Genomic DNA, 18,086 nt, shown 5'->3' with positions numbered 1-18,086 from the left:
AACTGCATCAACCTTCTCGATCCGTTATATGTTACTATCTTTAGTTATTGTTTCTGCTCTATGTGCCCTGTGGTTTGAAATATTTGAATTGTTGAAGTAGACAAATATGGTTGGGGTGTTTGATTAGCTTTTTAATGCTTGCACACGCATATGGCTATGGACTCGAGGTATTTGAGCTTCAAGTGTACGTCTCTCTGCTCTTCGCCATTCTTCTCACTGACGCTTTTTTTTTTTTTTTTTTGGGGCAAAGACTTCACACTGACGCTTTATGCCCGCCTCACATTATCCTTGTGTTATCTTGCGATGACAGAGTTTTAAAATACTAACTTTAAATTTTAACTTCGAATGCCAATACATGTATATCCCCATGTTCCCACTGCATGACACTTTCTAAAAGAGATTATTTGATTTTTAATATAAAGTATATGAAAGGTTATTTATTATCATATTCTAATTTTATTTTTATTGTAAATTTAATTTTGTGGCTCATTTTATATCATGTTTCTCTTTTATCCTTTTTTTTTTTTTTTGGCCTTTCAAGGTATCTCCATGGCCAGTAGATATGAGATTAATCTTTCAGACAATCTAAACATAATTTAAGAGGTTACCTTTTCCCAAACAACTCTATTTATATTTGCGGCTAATTTCTTTGTCGTTAATAAGAAGTCCATTTTACTTTTCCTAACGTTTAGTATAGTGAAGCAACAGATCTTGTCAGTTAAGGATGGAATTTTCCTTAAATCTCTCTGCAAGAATTATGTTTATTTATTTCAAATTCAATTAATTCCAATTTTTTTTCTAAATCTCTACTCAATTTTATCTCCTCTTGATTGATTGTATTTTTAATTGTTTCTCAATTACCGATTTCACGTTCAAGTAATGAAAAAGAATCAATTCGAACAATTCATATATTTTGATTTAACCAAGATTCAGTTACAAAGCACGTGACGCTTGCTCTTCATCAAAACACGCATACTCAAGTATAGAAACAATGTTATAGGTTTAGAATAGGGCATCCCCTTGTTAAATCTTCTTTAAATTCTCCAAAAATCTTCTAGTCCTTTTAAAGCCAACGACTTCGCTTTTTAATATTTCACTGCTTATCTTCCTGCTTTGACCAAGCCAACCTTGATCTTGGATTTGAAAATTTACAAAGTCTTCACCCAAATATAATGGCTCATTTTTGTTGTCGTTGTCGTTGTTGTGGAATTACAACTCGAACGAATCTACATCTTTTTTTTTTTTTTGTGTTGTGATATATACTTTGTTTGAATAGCAACAATTCTACAATTACTTAATACTATAATCACTTAATGCTCTCTCATCCTATCTTTAATAGGGGTAAAGTTAATTTTTTTTAAGACATATAATGAGTTGGCTATTATTCATTGGTTATTGTTAAGCAAAAGAGCCTTATAATAAAAACTAAATGGAATACACACACATGTGTGCGTGGTGCTCTCACGTGTGTGTTGATGCTCTAGTAAGCAATGTTTGAATCTTTTAAATTAAAATTGGATTGTTGTATTTTTAATTTTATAGGGAGAGTTAATGACACAACAGTATTGAAATTAAGGATCAAGTCAATAACCGTTAAATTTGTGATTACTTTTTTAAAAATAAATTATATATAAATATTGATTGTTGTGATTTGCAAATAGAAATCTCATTTGTAAATTGAGGGTTGCATTTATAACTTAAATGTCTTGTTTATACTGGTAATTCTTGAATCTGTAATTATTTAAATCAATGTTTGTAACTTATTTTTGAGATAATTTTATAGAAGATGCTTGAACTGTTATTAATTATATCTTCAGGGACTCATTATTCCCCCAAATTTATAGTATCTATCAGACCTGGTTTATGACCACTCAGTGCTATAGCATGAGATGAGTTGGAGTGGAGAGGGGTTCAGAATTAAGCCTCCGCAAATTAATGTCTTGACTTAATTTGCTATAAATTTATTTTACTTCAATTCATATGTTTTGTTGATATTGATCACACTTTCTGCTCCAACTCATTCCTAGCTGCACAACCCACGTATCGAGATACACCCACCCGCAACATATAATTTGACTTTCTCATAAAAACAAGTGGATTTTTTCTGCCTTTTTTTTTTAATTTTAATTGACACTAATGGCAAGCGTTCCTAAGCAGACCTTATCGTCAAACTTAAATAACTAATTAATAATCGTGTTCATTTTGGTCCCCAGCGTCATTTTCACCAGCTTCATCGCCACATGCATAGCTTGCCAGGCCAATTCATCATTAAGGAATTAAATTTAAATCTAGGCGCCTTATCGTTTTAAATTTAAATTAATCGGTCCAATTAATTTAGGCTCTATATTTTCCTATAAACACGTCGTTGAAATTATTAAAAATTATTTGATTGAAATTGTTTCATTTATTTTAATTTTTAATTAATATATAAAAACAACACAATTTGCCAAACTGTATATTAGATTAATTACACTTTTAAACAAATAAAAAAGTGTGGATTGTGGAACCTATTTATAGGCCTTGTAACGAAGGCCGGGCCAAAAAAATTCAATTCGTCCTATATTGCCCGGCCTATTACCGACATTTTAAACTATGAGTGTAATCCTACCTCTTTTAGGATGTGGATGATATATATATATATATATATATATATATTCAAGCAAAAAAAAGTGGGGGAAATAATAATTGATTTCAAATTTGCGTAAGAGACATGCATGCATGGAAAGGGACGCAGTGGAATGTTCAGATGTTTAGAGTTCTATTCACAAATTTGGTTTTTGAATATATTCTCTCAGATATATACGTTGAAGAAATTATCATGCCACACTATTAAATTATTAACTACGATTATTATTAATTTAAAGTGCTAGCAAATGGCAATTATCATATTAAATTGATAATTATATTTCAGCACTGCAATTGGTTTTTTATTTCGAAACTGGTGGCTTTCATTTTCAGCAAATGTAACGGGTGCTGCCATTTCTCATCTACTCCTACAGAAAATTAAATATAGGTTTATACACACACACAGGAATTAATTACTGCCCATAAATTGAATATATTCAAAGTATTTTAAAGAATATACATAAATCCTACCGAACTACACTATAAATTTCTTTGAAAAATATATACCTCGCCATCTTAAAAGTGAAAACCTTCTTCGTTCTCCTCATTTCATTTCATAAGGAATTCAGAATTCTTGATACCCATTTGGGTGATGGAACAAGAGCGGAATTTTTGGGCAGAGAATCACATACTGAGAAGAGGGCCATGCATAGCTGAAAGTGAGAACAAGGACGAAAGTACTGCTAGTCAGGTTATCATTTCATCCAAAGCATCTGATGATTTTTGCAATCACCCCGAGTTATTTAAGAAGTTGTTAGAGATGGGTGTGCCTCTTTATGATTCTGTCGACGCAAAACTGGCATGGCTTCGATCTCAGATCATTGGTGACGACGCAGAGTTTGATTCTCCTTCTGGAAGACGACGACTTCTCTATGCTGATCATACTGCTTCAGGTCGTAGCCTTCACCACAGTGAACACTTCATCCTCCATCATCTCCTTCCCTTTTATGGTACGTATGCAGATTTATGACATCACTTTTTTAATTGTGCACTGTTTGCGTTAATTGTTAACCATTTTTCAATATTGATTGCCTTGTTTGAGTTTCATTTTTCTTAGTACATGAAGAGTCTGCATATGTTATTACCTTTTTCAAAAAAAATTCATTTTCTGAGTTACAGCAAACCTTCCCTATTTGTGAAATTAGTAACCGCGTTGGAGCTGCATGGAGTCTGCATGGTTTCAGGAGGATATCGTAGTTTTTGTTGTTGTTGAATTTATATTAGTTGTATTGCCTCTCAAAAGATCTGTAAGCACGTTTTGCTTCCGTACATAGGCAATACTCACACATGCGATAGCTATGTCGGAAGTCAGACGACAAAAATGGTGCACGAAGCAACCGATTACATCAAGAAATGCTTAAGCGGTGGACCAGACGATGCACTCATATTTTGTGGCTCGGGTGCTACGGCTGCCATTAAAAGGCTCCAAGAAGTAATGGCCATTGCTGTACCTTCGATCCTAAGGGACAGAGTTCTGAAAATGTTGAGCCCACGAGAAAGATGGATCGTCTTCGTTGGACCTCACGAGCACCATTCCAACCTCCTCTCATGGCGACAATGCTTGGCCGAAGTAATAGAGATTGGCCTAGACGACGAGGGCTTGCTAGATTTGCACTCTCTAAAGCTTAAACTTGAAGAGTATAAAAATACCAGCCGACCAATATTGGGATCTTTCTCATCTTGTAGCAACGTCACTGGAATCTACTCGGACACGCGAGCAATTGCTCGGCTTCTTCACCAGTACAATGGCTTCGCATGCTTCGATTTCGCGGCAAGGTATTTGAAATTCTGGGTTTTTCTGTTTGTGTGTACGTTGAAAAGTTGAAAAAAGTGAAGTGATAGATTTTGGCTTCATATATAGTGGTCCATACGCGAAAATTGAAATGAGATCCGGAGAGAGTGATGGATATGATGCTGTGTTCGTGAGTCCACATAAGTTTCTGGGAGGTCCTGGTTCTCCTGGTGTGCTCTTGATGAGCAAGGCCCTTTATAGGTTGGGATCTTCACCGCCGTCGACTTGCGGAGGTGGAACTGTGAGCTATGTCAATGGCTTCAACGAAAAGGTAAAATCGCAAAAAAATTTATATAGAAGTAGGTGCATGATTTATGCATATGAGAGAATCAACCCCAGGAGATCCGAAACTCGAGTTATCTTTTGCCTATCATTTTACGTTAGCTTTGATACCGTGTTATTACTCAGCAAAAAATTATGAGAAGTCTTATTACTTTGTAAAAAAATTACATGTTGTTGTTTACTCCCAACGTGGTATAGACTTTTTTTAACTGGCGCAACCACTTGGGATCATTAACCCAGTCCTGAGGACAACTGGTTACAACTCGTTAGTGTTTCTCCAACCCGGATATATTTCTCAAGCTTTGTAAACTCACAGATGACTGATTCAGTTGATAAAGATTTAACCATAATTTATAAGGTAATAAGTTCAAATTCTGTTGTAATTATGAAATGACGTTATTAATGTATGACTGTAACTATGCAAGAAGTATATGTGCGTTGATTGCACAAAAAAGTAGGGCCTCATATATTATAGTTCTTGTAGTCTAAGCAAAATTATTCTCTTTATCCTTTTATTTTTGCCTCTTGAATTCTCGTCAGGATACATTATATTTGGAGAGTATAGAGGAAAGGGAAAATGGAGGCACTCCTCAAATAATCCAGACGGTGAGAGCCTCATTGGCGTTTTGGTTCAAAGAATACATCGGCTACGAAGCGATTGAAACACGTGAACAATCGTACATAAACAGGGCACTAGAGAGGCTTCTTCCAAATCCTAATATTCGAGTTCTGGGAAACTTGAGCGCCAAGAGGCAAGCCATTTTGTCATTTCTGATCTATACGACCACCAATTCTTCATCGCTAGGTGGTAAAAATGAAGGGAGAGATGATGATATCAAGAAGGAAAAGGAAGGGCAACTTAATCTGTGGGCAGAGAGTGTGAACAAAAGAGGTAAGCCTCTTACAGGTCCTTTTGTTGCAACTCTTCTGAATGACTTGTTTGGCATCCAAGCTCGAGGTGGGTGTGCTTGTGCTGGACCCTACGGCCACGAATTGCTCAACATCAACAAAAGTCAATCTCTTGCTATTAGATCCGCAGTTGAAGAGGTAAAAGGCATCACTCTTTCAGCTAAAAATTTGGAACTTCATGATGCAAATTTGAATGCCATGAACAGGGGTATGTTGGAGTGAAACCTGGATGGACCAGAATCAGTTTTCCTTATTACATGAGCGAAGAGGATTTTGAGTTCATACTAACAGCCGTGGAGTTTATAGCAGACTATGGCCAGCGATTCCTTCCCTTGTACAGCTTCAATTTGAGAAATGGAAACTGGAAACTGAAAACACAGGAACTTGGGAAAGAAGACGATGGCAACTTTTTGATTCATTTGTTGGAGAAAGAAGGGAAAGCGAGAAGGAATGCATCATACATAGAAGCAGCTATGTGCATGGCTAATCGGCTCCCAAAGTTCCCGGCTCCGAGTATTCTACCGGGGAACATAGACCCCAGTGTCCTTCATTTCAGAGCTTAATTCTTGAATACATATTCTGTAGTTCGTGCTCAATGACAATGGGCATCAGGAAAAACAAGTAGTAGTTAAATTTTTTAACTATCTCATTAATAACTTTCACTGATATTAGGCATTATATCTGATCATGCTTTGAATATTATTATTTGTAATGGAAAAACACACGTAAACAATAAAGAAAACAATAATTAAACTTTCAAAAAGCCAAACGCTAAAACCAAACATGCCCTCAGAATATAAGCGTAATCAATAATTGAGTTTAAATATTGGCCAAAGAGACAAGCATGCATGGATGGAAGAAGAAACCGGGCCAGAAATTTTGATTAGGGATTGAGATGACAAAATATATATGTGTGTGTGTGTGTGTGATGATTGAAAAAAGTTTATATATATATATATATATATCATTAACGTAATATAAATATTATGATATAAATATTCATATTCAATTTTACAAATAAATAATAAAAATAAATATATACTTTCATTTTTTAAAATTTTATGTTTGATTTTTATGGCATGACAATCATCAATTATCGTGTTCATTATAAATTTTTTAACAATTTTATTCTTAATCTAAATTATCATTAAATTGATAAAACATTCATCTTTTTTTAACATTAAATAATTTAAATGCATCCTTATGATATAGAGTTGTGTTCAATCTAATAAGCCACCTTACTTATTCATTGAATTTATTATTTAATTATTTTAATTGATAATCAATGACAATAATAAATATATCAACACATTAATGATGCATTATCATTATAAAATCTTTATGTTTATGAGACCAAATTATACAGAAGTACAAACTATTCATGTCATAAATTTTAATAACTTCGTTATCACAAAAGAGAAGTAAATTTTTTTACCAAAAAAAACACCATAGCCACAATCTCTTAGCTGTTGAATAAGTAATTTTATGATAAATATGAAGCGCCTAGCATTCAATATATGTTGGGATTTTGTTTTAGTAATCTCATAATTTTTTTATTAAATATAAAATGAAAGTTAAATTAAATGATATTAATTCTTGTAAAGCATATATATAGTATCATCTCATTGGAAATGATAACTATACATTTATAAAATATTATATATAGATTTAAATTATAATTTCATGTAGTGTCTCTTTATATTTGAAGCATGTTAACTTAAAGGATCGAAAATATACCATCATTATGTCTTGTTAACAAAAAATTGAAAAATGAGGGGACCGGGTCTCCGCCACTGGATGGAAGGGGACTCGATGGGACGTTTAGGTGGTGTCGAGTGCTATTTCACAAATTTGGTTTTTGAGCATATTCTTTCATATTCTAACAAAACATTGAAGAATTGAATGATAATCCGGTCTATTATGACGTGTCCTATCGGTATAATTAAGCACTACAAGTATTTTTTTTTTTTTCCAAATTAGCGGCTTTCATTTTCATCATCTTTATGTAATGGGGGCGATGCTGCCATCATCTCTACGACCGTATAGGTTTATATATTAATTTAAATTAATCTGGCCGACAGTGATGAATGTAAATCACTAAATGCATTTATTCGTTGCATTATTTAGTTGTGGCTCCTTTATTCTTGCCAGTCAATTTGTACTATTGATGCATATAATTTTGCTTCATATATGTTGGATCATCCATGCTTTCAGTTTCATGCCATAGTGAGTTAGGGTTTATAAGCTAAGATTGATTGCCAAGCACCTTTGTTTGATTTCATATCATGCCAGGACATGAGTGGAAATGTACACTCACTGTTACATTTAATATTATAAAATAATTTTAATTGAATCATATTTTTAATGAATTAGTCACTTTTTCATATTTATTTCTCTTTATCAATTACACTCTTGATTATGAACGTTTTTATAGAATTTCATTAAGTGCACCTTGAAAGTTGTAAAATATTTTGTTAATTTTTTAGAATTTTATCTAAAAGAATATCTTATATTTTTAAAGAAGAAGGCATTTATATATGAGAAAAATGTTGGGAACAAAGGAATGTCGGGCGTTATAGCGTAATAAAATGTGATGATAGATGTTTTCTGGCATTACATACATGCTCTTGCGGTTGAGTTTTTCGTTGCAAGACAAACTGGAAACAGCTTGAAAATTGAGACATTAAATATTGATTCCCTTTTGTGATCAGAATTATCTAGGACCAACTTGATCTTAAAAAATCGGCCCATCTAAACAAACTATTTCTATTATTTCTATTATGTTCAATTATCCCTTTTGGTTTCATTTTGATCAGTTTGGCCTTAATCCTCAGAGTTTTTGCTTTATATTTTTTTTTCATTTTTCATTTAAAAATCCAAAATTATATAGTTAAAATTTTAAAAAAGTTATTACATATAATATTAAGTCTAAAAAAGCAAATTTAAATCAATACACACAACAAAAAATCTTAGTCTAATAAAAAAAATAACATTATAAAATCAGCACCGATAACAATTAAATCTTATTAGCATTATCAATCAAATCTTGATAATTTTTATCATCATCAATATCAATATAAATTCATTCTTTTTCTTGTGGAGACTCATTAGTAGAAAAAATGTCAAGTTTTTTATATATTCTTTCTTCATCCTCATGAAAATGAGGCTAATGTTTTGGAATTAGTAAAATATTTAATTTTTTTAATATTAAAATTTTTTAAAAATAAAAAAATTTAAAAGAGTCAATTCTTTTATTTAGTGGCTTAAAAGGGCTCCGATTTGCCATCCTAAATTAGTAACTCGACCTTGAATTATTTTGAATTACCGCCCTAGTTGATGACTTTATCTATGGCGAGAATGTATGAATGACTGAATCCTCCCTCTTTGCGCATGCTACAGTTAAAGACGACAAGAAAAATTATTTTTACATTTTTAATAAAAGTATTAAATAATTACCGGAGTCAAAATAAACATGGCAAAAGACTAGAGGGAGAGGGCAAGGAAATCCTCTCGTTAAAACGTAGCAAAATTAGACGTTAATTGGATGTAAATTAATTACCTGCTTTATAACAACACGATTCAAGATAATTCAAGCATGATGGAATATTCCATAGAAATGAATCACACAATTCTTTTTTAAGAAATTACTCCAAAATCCTAAGCAATAACTCAGATAATTCAAATAAAAAAATTTCATTAAATCACAATTATTCTCAAATATCACGTCCTTTTATTAGAGTTGTGAATTATTGCTTAATCGTTGATAAACAGTGCTGTTTAGCTGTCAATTGATTTTTTTTTATGTGATGATATACTTTTGTATGTTTATATTTCTTGTGGACCTATGAATGATTTTCTCATTCTTTTGAACTAATGAATATCTTCTCTCGTCTTTGTATATGTTTGTAGAGCCGAGGATTCAGATAGGTCGAGTTTATTTAAGTCTGGCCCAATTTTTAAAAAAACTCAAATAGCTAAACCCGACTTGAATACTTAAATTTTATTTTTAAAATCATTTGTAATTAATTTTTTTAATTTGAAATTAATTATTTTATTTTATAAAAAATATAATTTTGTTGATACTTAAACGATGGATAGAACTCAAATATATGATATTTTAGTATAGAATGACCTAAAATTTTAAAAATTAATTAATATTTATTATACTTTATAAAAATAAATTTTTTTATTTGGGTATTTAAGTCAAGCCTGAATTCTATCGAAATTTCAAACCTTGAATAGGCCTGAATATAAAAAAATTATATTTTTTGTAAGTCTAGCCTTAAATTTTTTTTTTAAGCGGGTTCAAGTTAGCTCATCAAGTTTTGCCCAAATTATTAACTCTATATGTGTGTGTGTGGGTGGTGTTTTCTAAAGACTTAATTTGTTATCAAATACAATGGGTGTTGATATTTTTTAGAAATTAAATAATTTTTTCTTATTTTGAAAAAAAGAGATATTAATTATATGATTTACCTATCATTGTCATGATAATAATTATAAAATTATTGGGAACTAAATTGAAAAATTATTTTGATTTTATATAATTTTACCATAAATTTTTACACAGATCAATGTGTCACGTTATTCATAATTTATTCAATAAAAATATGACATTCAAATGACATTAAATATAAATTAATTTTAATATTAATAATGGTTGAGATAAAAAGAGAATGTAAAAAATAAATACACATTTTATTAAAAAAATAAAAACAATTGAAATGATGTCACATGAAATTTTATTTAAATAACTCAAAATATTTTAATTGGATTAGATTATAAAAGATATGATAGACTCAATCTATTTAAAAAATTACCTTCATTTCACTCTCATGGTCTGACTTTTCCTTTGACACATGGCTCCTTTCTCCATCTCATGTTCCTGAATGAATAAATCATACAATTTTGCTAATTTTACGTTTAAAAAAAAATTGTACAGAACAGTAACTGAAGTAATCGGAGAATACTCCTAGTTGCAAGTGCAAATCAGCATAGCTGCCTCTTTTTTGGGAAGAATTTCAGCAGAGGAACACCGAAATTTCAGTTCAGTCAAAAAAAATTCAAATGAAATTAATTTAAATGATGAAAAGACAAGCTTCTATTTAAACATTAAAAAAAAATAACAGTCAAGTTTATATGTAATATTGAAAAGTTAATAATTAAAGTTAAAAAATTAACAATTAAAATTACTTCATAAATTTAAATAAACTGAATGAACAAGTCCTCTCATTTTTCAAGCATTAACAAGTTAAGTAAAATAATTTATAAATAATGTTAAAAAATTAATAAATAAAGGTGCAATATTAACAATTGATATTATTTCACAAGTTCAGATAAATTGATTAAATAAATAAAAAATTATAAAGTCAAGTAAAATAATTTATATGTGATGCTGAAAAATTAACAAATAAATTTAAAAAATTAATAATTGAGGTTGCTTTTTAAGTTTAAATAAATTGATGGAACAAGTAGTTTATAAAGTAACTTTAATTGTTAATTTTTTAATTTTAATTATTAATTTCTTAAGATTACACATAATATATGACTGCTATTTTTTAAATGTCTAAACAAAGATTATTTTGATCCTTTTATCATATTTTCTTAAATTGAATTAAAATTTTATATTTTAATAAGTTTTTTTTTATTATCATGTCACAACTTCAGTCATTTTTTATTCTTACTCGTATAGTTGTGTACATGCGCACATTTTAAAATTCAAAATGTGTGCTTCTTTTAAATTTAAACCTTTTACGCATTGCGGATGCGCAAATGACCTTTCCCGGCAGGTGAATTTAAATTAAGACAATCATTGTTGGTAAAATAAATCAAGATAATCATGCTGCATATGGGACAAAATTAAAGTCAATTAATCTCCATCGTAATAAAAAGACGATACTCTCTTCTTTACTTTTCACAGCAAAAGACAGCTCTTCGCCTCCCACGTTGCCTGGGATTTGAACGGCTAAAACAGAAGAGCGTGTTCTTTACTTCTTTTTGGCTTTTCCCTTTTGGCGGCACCGACGTGGCAATATCTTATTGCGTCAGAATACTACGTTCACCTCCATAGTTAATCACCACGTGTATGGATGATAATATTTTTATTGTTTTTCTAAAAAAATCACAACACGGATTTAGCGAGGCTTCAACCGCGTTAAGGAAAGAGATTGGAAAGCTCACGTTTCATAGTTTCATCTTCTTAGCCTTCCTGGTATTCATAACTTGCGACGACTCGAAACTTCTTCGACTTTCTGCTCTTGAAATTTTTTTCGTCCCAGCGACGGTAGAGTCCTGAACCTTCTTCTTCGACTCTCTCTCTCTCTCTCTCTCTCTCTCTGAATTTTCCACTACATATCTTGAAATCCCGCTGACACTCTGCTATATTTATCTCTACTTTCGGCAAAGTTTACTCGTTATTGGGGGGTTTTGATCGGACAATTTTTGGGGGTTCGATCTCTGGTGGTAATAACTCATGCCAGAGATCGAACGCTTGCCGGAGAACAAGAACGCTTTGTTTGGCAAATATGAACTCGGGAGGATTTTGGGCTGTGGGGCCTTCGCGAAGGTCTATTTTGCCCGTAATGTCCAGAACGGCCAGAGCGTCGCCATTAAGGTCATCAACAAAAAGAAGATATGCGGCACCGGCCTCATGTCTAACATCAAGCGTGAAATTACCATTATGAGTCGCCTCCATCACCCCAACATCGTGAGGCTCCACGAGGTCTTAGCCACCAAGACGAAGATCTACTTCGTCATGGAGTTCGTCAAGGGTGGCGAATTGTTTGCCAAGATTTCCAAGGGACGCTTCAGCGAGGATCTGAGCCGGAAGTATTTCCAACAGTTGATATCCGCCGTCGGGTACTGCCATTCCCGCGGCGTGTTCCACCGTGACTTGAAGCCCGAGAATCTCTTGCTCGACGAGAATGGGAATCTGAAGGTTTCGGACTTCGGACTCAGTGCCGTAAAAGATCAGAACCGACACGATGGTCTCCTTCATACGCTCTGCGGCACGCCGGCTTACGTCGCACCGGAGATTTTGGCCAAGCAAGGCTACGATGGAGCGAAGGTGGATGTGTGGTCCTGTGGCGTCATCCTCTTCGTGCTGACAGCTGGATACCTACCGTTCAACGACCCGAACCTCATTGCCATGTACAAGAAGATCTACAAAGGCGAATATCGGTGCCCCCGATGGATGTCGCCCGACCTCCGGCGTTTTCTGTCGCGGCTCCTGGACACCAACCCGGAGACCCGAATCACCATCGACGAGATCCTCCGGGACCCGTGGTTCAGGAAAGGGTACAAGGAGGTTAAATTTCATGAGGAACACTTCGGGTCTTCCTCATGGATGAAGTTCGATGAGGCGGAGAAGATGACTAATCTGAGCGCATTTGATATCATCTCGTTCTCCTCCGGGTTGAACCTGTCCGGTTTGTTTGATGATCCGGACAGCACAGCGGAGGAAAGCGACCGTTTCGTGTTGGCAGCGCCACCGGACAAGCTTATGGAGAGAGTGGAGGAGATCGCCAAGGTGGAGAAACTCGTCGTGAAGAGGAAGAAGGAATGTGGGGTGGAACTGGAGGGGCAGGAAGATAATTTCGGCATTACAGTTGTTGTTTACCGGTTCACGGAAAGCCTGGTATTAGTGGAGGCCCAATGGCGAGGCAGGGACGGTGTCAACTTGTGGAAGAACAGGCTTAAGCCTCAGCTCTGTGCTGCCACCAGTCAAGAAACAGATTCCCAGGTTGCCTGTGACTAAAATCTCTGCCACTTCTCTTTTCCTCTCCTCTGAGCAATTTAAATTTATAGTAGAAACATTGTGGAGATAAAATAATAATTTAGGATGGCGGTACAACCATGGACATACCAGTTGGTGGGTATTTGTGAAACATGGATCGTGGTTAATGAATAATTGAATATTAAGAGTGATCATATATTGTAGGCATCCGAATGGTTCCATTTTGTATATTGTTGCTATATGTTGTGAAATAGTATGTGTGGTTTATTGAATATTGCTATGATGTGGGGGAGGACTGGGGAATGGTCCTCGTAAACCCACTGAGACTATGAATGAATTTCAGTGTGTTTTATTACCATTGCTTTGTACATATTGAGTTTTCAGAATTCAGAAACAATGGAAAAGAAAAGTTGTTCTGCAATTTGTCCCCTTTAATCTGTTGGTGACAAGAAACTTCTGGAGTTAGAGGCAGTGATGGATTTAACTGGAGCTTCAATTGTTCCTTCCTTCATTCATTCTGTTTCAAGAATGAAATGACTCCAGTCTTTTGGTGGCTTCAATCCTCCCCCCCCCCCCCAAATTGTTTCAAGAATGGCAAGGAAATAGTGCTTAGGGGAGAGCTCTGGGATTGAACAAACCAAGTTATGGGCAAGCTTTCCATAGATGAAATGATTGAGTAGGTTAATTTGTACTGCATTTGGCTTATCAGTAAACAATACCGTAGAAAAATAAAGTCTGACTGAAAATGTAAATGTTAGTCGTTGGAATCATGATCACAGGCTATGTTTTGAGAGTCCTCTTGCTGATAAGCTAAGGTACTCAAAAGTTAGGAATAAAGGTCGCATTTAGGTGGTCGGCACTGAAAACTCTACTTAAATAAGCATTCAGATTTTGAAAATTATTTTTTTAAAAGTAATTAGACTCAAGGTGATCTTAATAGACAACCTTTTAAATCTTGTTATATTATTATTAATTTTTTTTATAGAATATGTATTTAAAGTTAAGAAAGACCTGCTCGTTTGAAGATTTGATCTTTTGATCCGACGTGTGTTATGTTATTATTAATTTTAATTTATTTTAAAATTAATTTAATATAATTTAATAAATATTATGGTGTAACATTTTTAATATTTTTTATAATTATTATGTTTGTGTATTTATAAAAAATAAATTTTTTTAATCAAAATTAAATTTTTTTTATTAGACTTCTAAATGTGTATTGTTTGATTTTTAAAATATTATAAGGATTTTTAATTTTTTAAATTTTAAAATATTTTAATTAATTTATAATATTTAATTTTTTTAATTTATTTTAAGATAAAATTTATAAGTTTGATTTTAAACCTTATGAATAAGGATTAAGTTTTTTAAAAAAATAAAAAATAAAAAATGAAGTTTAAAAGCTCAAAACTTTTAAGGATTGGGTTGGTAAGGATTAAGTTTATATAGGTCGGGCTCATTTTTTCAGCTTTAGAGTGCTATGTTTTTGTCATATTTCATGTGTGGATAAATAATAAATAAAACAGAATAAAAATGAACGAATCCTAAATTTGCAGAAGACAAGTCACCTTCCACTGACTACGTTAGCCTGCAGGCTAACAGTGATCGGTCATCATTTTTGTCGTTGTGTGAGCGTGAGTAGATTAGATTATTCTTCCCAAAATTTCCAAATTCCTTGAACCTTTTTTATCTTACTGTCAAGTAAGGATGTTCATAAATTCAGTTTAATTTAATTTTAATTAAAAATTAAATCAAATTGAATTATTTAATTTATTTATAATTACAAGTTGATTAATTTGTGTGAAACTCAATTTGATTTAGTTTGATTTGATTAAGGTCAAAATCAGACTTCACTACACTTATTTTTTTTTCATCTTTATAATGATACTATGTATTAAAATTAAATTTAATTTTTTTGGCTACTTTTTTTCATAAATAAATGTCTAAAAATATAATAAAATTTTAATGTGATAACGATAATTAATCATAAAAATTGATATAAGTTTTTAAGATTAATTATTTAATATTATATTTTTATTCAAGTCCTTTAAAAATGTTTATCTATGTATCTACATTTTAATAAATAATAAAAAATTTATTATATAAAATTAAAAATAAAATGCTTCTTGTAAATAAATTGAATACTGAAACTTTCAAGTTGTAAATAATTAAGTGATTGTCATAGCATCATTATTACAATTATTTAATATTATGCATTTTCATTGAAGTCCTTTAAAAATATTTATCTATTATTATAAAAAATTCAAAAAAATGCTTCTTATAGATAAATAGTTATATATTTTATAAATAAATAAGTAATATTTTTTTAATCAAAGTTGGCTCGGTTTTTTATACTCAAAATTGAACTTGAATCAAATCAATTGATTCTCATATTATAAAAATCGAAGCAGACTTGATTGTTATTCAGTTTTGACTAGTTTCTTTGAGTTTGGATTGTTTTGAATTTGTTTTTTTATTTGGATCGGTTTTAAACACCTCAAGACAAAGCAAAATCCATCCAATAGGCTCCCTCCCCCCCCTCAAATTCATTTTTCCATTAACATTGACTTTGTAGGCTTCAATAATTCATCATGTTTTGCAAGTGACAAATACAGTTACGAAGAAACCAATATATCAATAAACTTTCCTGAAAGCCAAACAGATTGTAAAGCAGGCCAACTAACAATGCGCTGGACTAATGAGCGATCCTCGTCACAACCAAACCATTTTTAGTTTGGGTTTAGATTCTTTGGAACAAGAGATAGTAAAATTGAATTATATGAGGCCAAGTGCTCATAAAGAATCAATCAACTGCTATCCTCCTCAGTAGTGAAATGAGCATGTTATTAAAAAAAGGTTATGAATTATGCAGCCAGCTAATTGCATGGATGTATTTGGAAACTTAAGAAATCTTTAATAGTTATACAATTTAAGCACATGGGAAAGAATATATTCCATCTGATCCTACATTTGTATGAGCTGGTTTAGAAATTTGTCCTGATTTTAAATGCAAGACTTCAATTCTCTCTTGTCTTCCATGTTTACTATTATTTTCCAAATTGCCCATCTTGACTGCATACATAAATCTGTGCAGCCAATAGAGATAACGATTACGCACGTAAATGATAAAAAAGAAATATTTTAAAAAATCAAAAGACATATTTAAAAACATCATTTGTTTTTTGGCGATTTCATTTTAAAATTTTCTCAAGGGCAGCAAAACAATCGTGTTTGGATGACAAAGGACAGGGAGCGTATGAGTATATCTGCATATGACCCCAAAAAGCTTGTGACAACAAATTTTCCACACCACTCTCATTCAAAATAAACTCAATATTATATTGTGTGGGCAATATTAGCTGGAAGGCGCGCAGGATTCAATGATTTGGACCAGGCTTTTTTTTATTTTTTTTCTGGTCTACTCTCTCCCTTTAAATATATAAAACATTTTTTAAAAAAATTAAATATTAAAAAATATAAAATATTTTTAATCTTTCGAGATGTAATGCTCCTATTAATAATGACTTTATATTTATTATGAGGTGTTTAATAGAAATAAATATGAAAAAATAGGGTTAGTTAAAAAATAGGTAATCATTTTATTGAAGGTGAGATTTAATTAAAAATATTTTATATTTTTTAATGGAAGTAACATAATTGGTAGTTCATGTTCGCAAGTCTTATCTGTAAAGTTAATTTAAATTATATCTAATTTCAGTTTAAAATAATTAAATAAGAATCTGTAATAAAATGTCCAGCAAAATGAGATGTTATTTCCAAACTAAAAATCATTTTCAATTAAGTTATTTTGCAGGTCCCAGCTCAGAAGATAATTATTTGGTGCGGCAACGCTTTTTCTGCCCTTTCGGACCCATCAAAGTGAATAATGCAATATTGAATTAAAATAACATTAATGATGACGGCCATTATGGTAGGAAAATGATATGGTGCCCTTTTTTCTTTTAAAGGGAGACATCAGTGCATTTGATCGACATAACGTGCAATCTACTTCGTCGCCATTGAATCATAATTCACAATTTGACGGAACAAAAATTTAGATTTTGAAAAACATAAATACAACCCGATTTCAACACACAATTATACATATTTTGAATTTTAAAATTTATTTCTAATTCACATATAAATTATTTTTATTGATAAAATTAGTTTCAATCAAATATATGATTTTGAATTAATAAAAATACTAAACTATATTTATTGTTATATTAACAGTGAAATCATACCATATATTAAAATTTAACGATCACTTTCTTATTTTAACTGTCATGTTAATGATAAATAAAAAAAAATCTATATAGTCAATTGCGTCTTTTTTTTTAAATAAAATGCCGAAAATATCTACTGATAAAATAAAAACAAGTAGTTATTAAAATACGATGAAGAAGGACTTTTTTTTTTTTTAAGGATTAAGGTATAGATCTATAGTTTCCACGTAGGCACAAAAACTAGTACCTTTAAATTTTTCCTGGTGTAATGTTATTCCGGTGTATTTTAAATTGGTACAATGTTGCTGTGCCATCAATATATAGAATATGTTGACTGTTATATGTCTTATTGGCATGTCACGTTGGGGCCGCGTCTGAATATGCTCCGATTACTCTCCTCCCTCCTTCGCCCCTTCCACTCCATCCGAAATCGGAAATCCCATCGCCTTCTTCCTCAGGCTTCCTCACTCTTCCTATCCCTCTCTCCGCAGCCTCCTTCTTCCACAAATAAAATAAA

General features: G+C 32.0%; 2 protein-coding genes across 2 annotated transcripts; both read left to right on the top strand.

Annotated features, from left to right (window-relative positions):
- The first annotated feature begins 3,199 nt into the window (after positions 1-3,199).
- Positions 3,200-6,171, top strand: LOC129318334 (uncharacterized). The gene is made up of 5 exons (XM_054963061.1): positions 3,200-3,575; positions 3,900-4,401; positions 4,487-4,688; positions 5,240-5,746; positions 5,815-6,171. Exons 1-5 carry the CDS (start codon positions 3,218-3,220, stop codon positions 6,169-6,171), a joined length of 1,926 nt encoding a protein of 641 aa, XP_054819036.1. The 5' UTR covers positions 3,200-3,217.
- Positions 6,172-11,783: 5,612 nt separating this feature from the next.
- On the top strand, positions 11,784-13,701 carry LOC129317670 (CBL-interacting serine/threonine-protein kinase 11). Its single transcript, XM_054962023.1, has one exon. The coding sequence runs from the start codon at positions 12,081-12,083 to the stop codon at positions 13,362-13,364; it is 1,284 nt and encodes a 427-aa protein (XP_054817998.1). The 5' UTR covers positions 11,784-12,080; the 3' UTR covers positions 13,365-13,701.
- Positions 13,702-18,086: the final 4,385 nt, after the last annotated feature.

Source organism: Prosopis cineraria, unplaced genomic scaffold, assembly GCF_029017545.1.
Source record: "Prosopis cineraria cultivar Desert tree isolate PC_DT_omini unplaced genomic scaffold, ASM2901754v1 PC8, whole genome shotgun sequence".
NCBI lineage: Eukaryota > Viridiplantae > Streptophyta > Magnoliopsida > Fabales > Fabaceae > Prosopis > Prosopis cineraria.
Note: the sequence above shows the minus strand (reverse complement) of the source record. Positions and strands in the feature narration are given on the sequence as shown.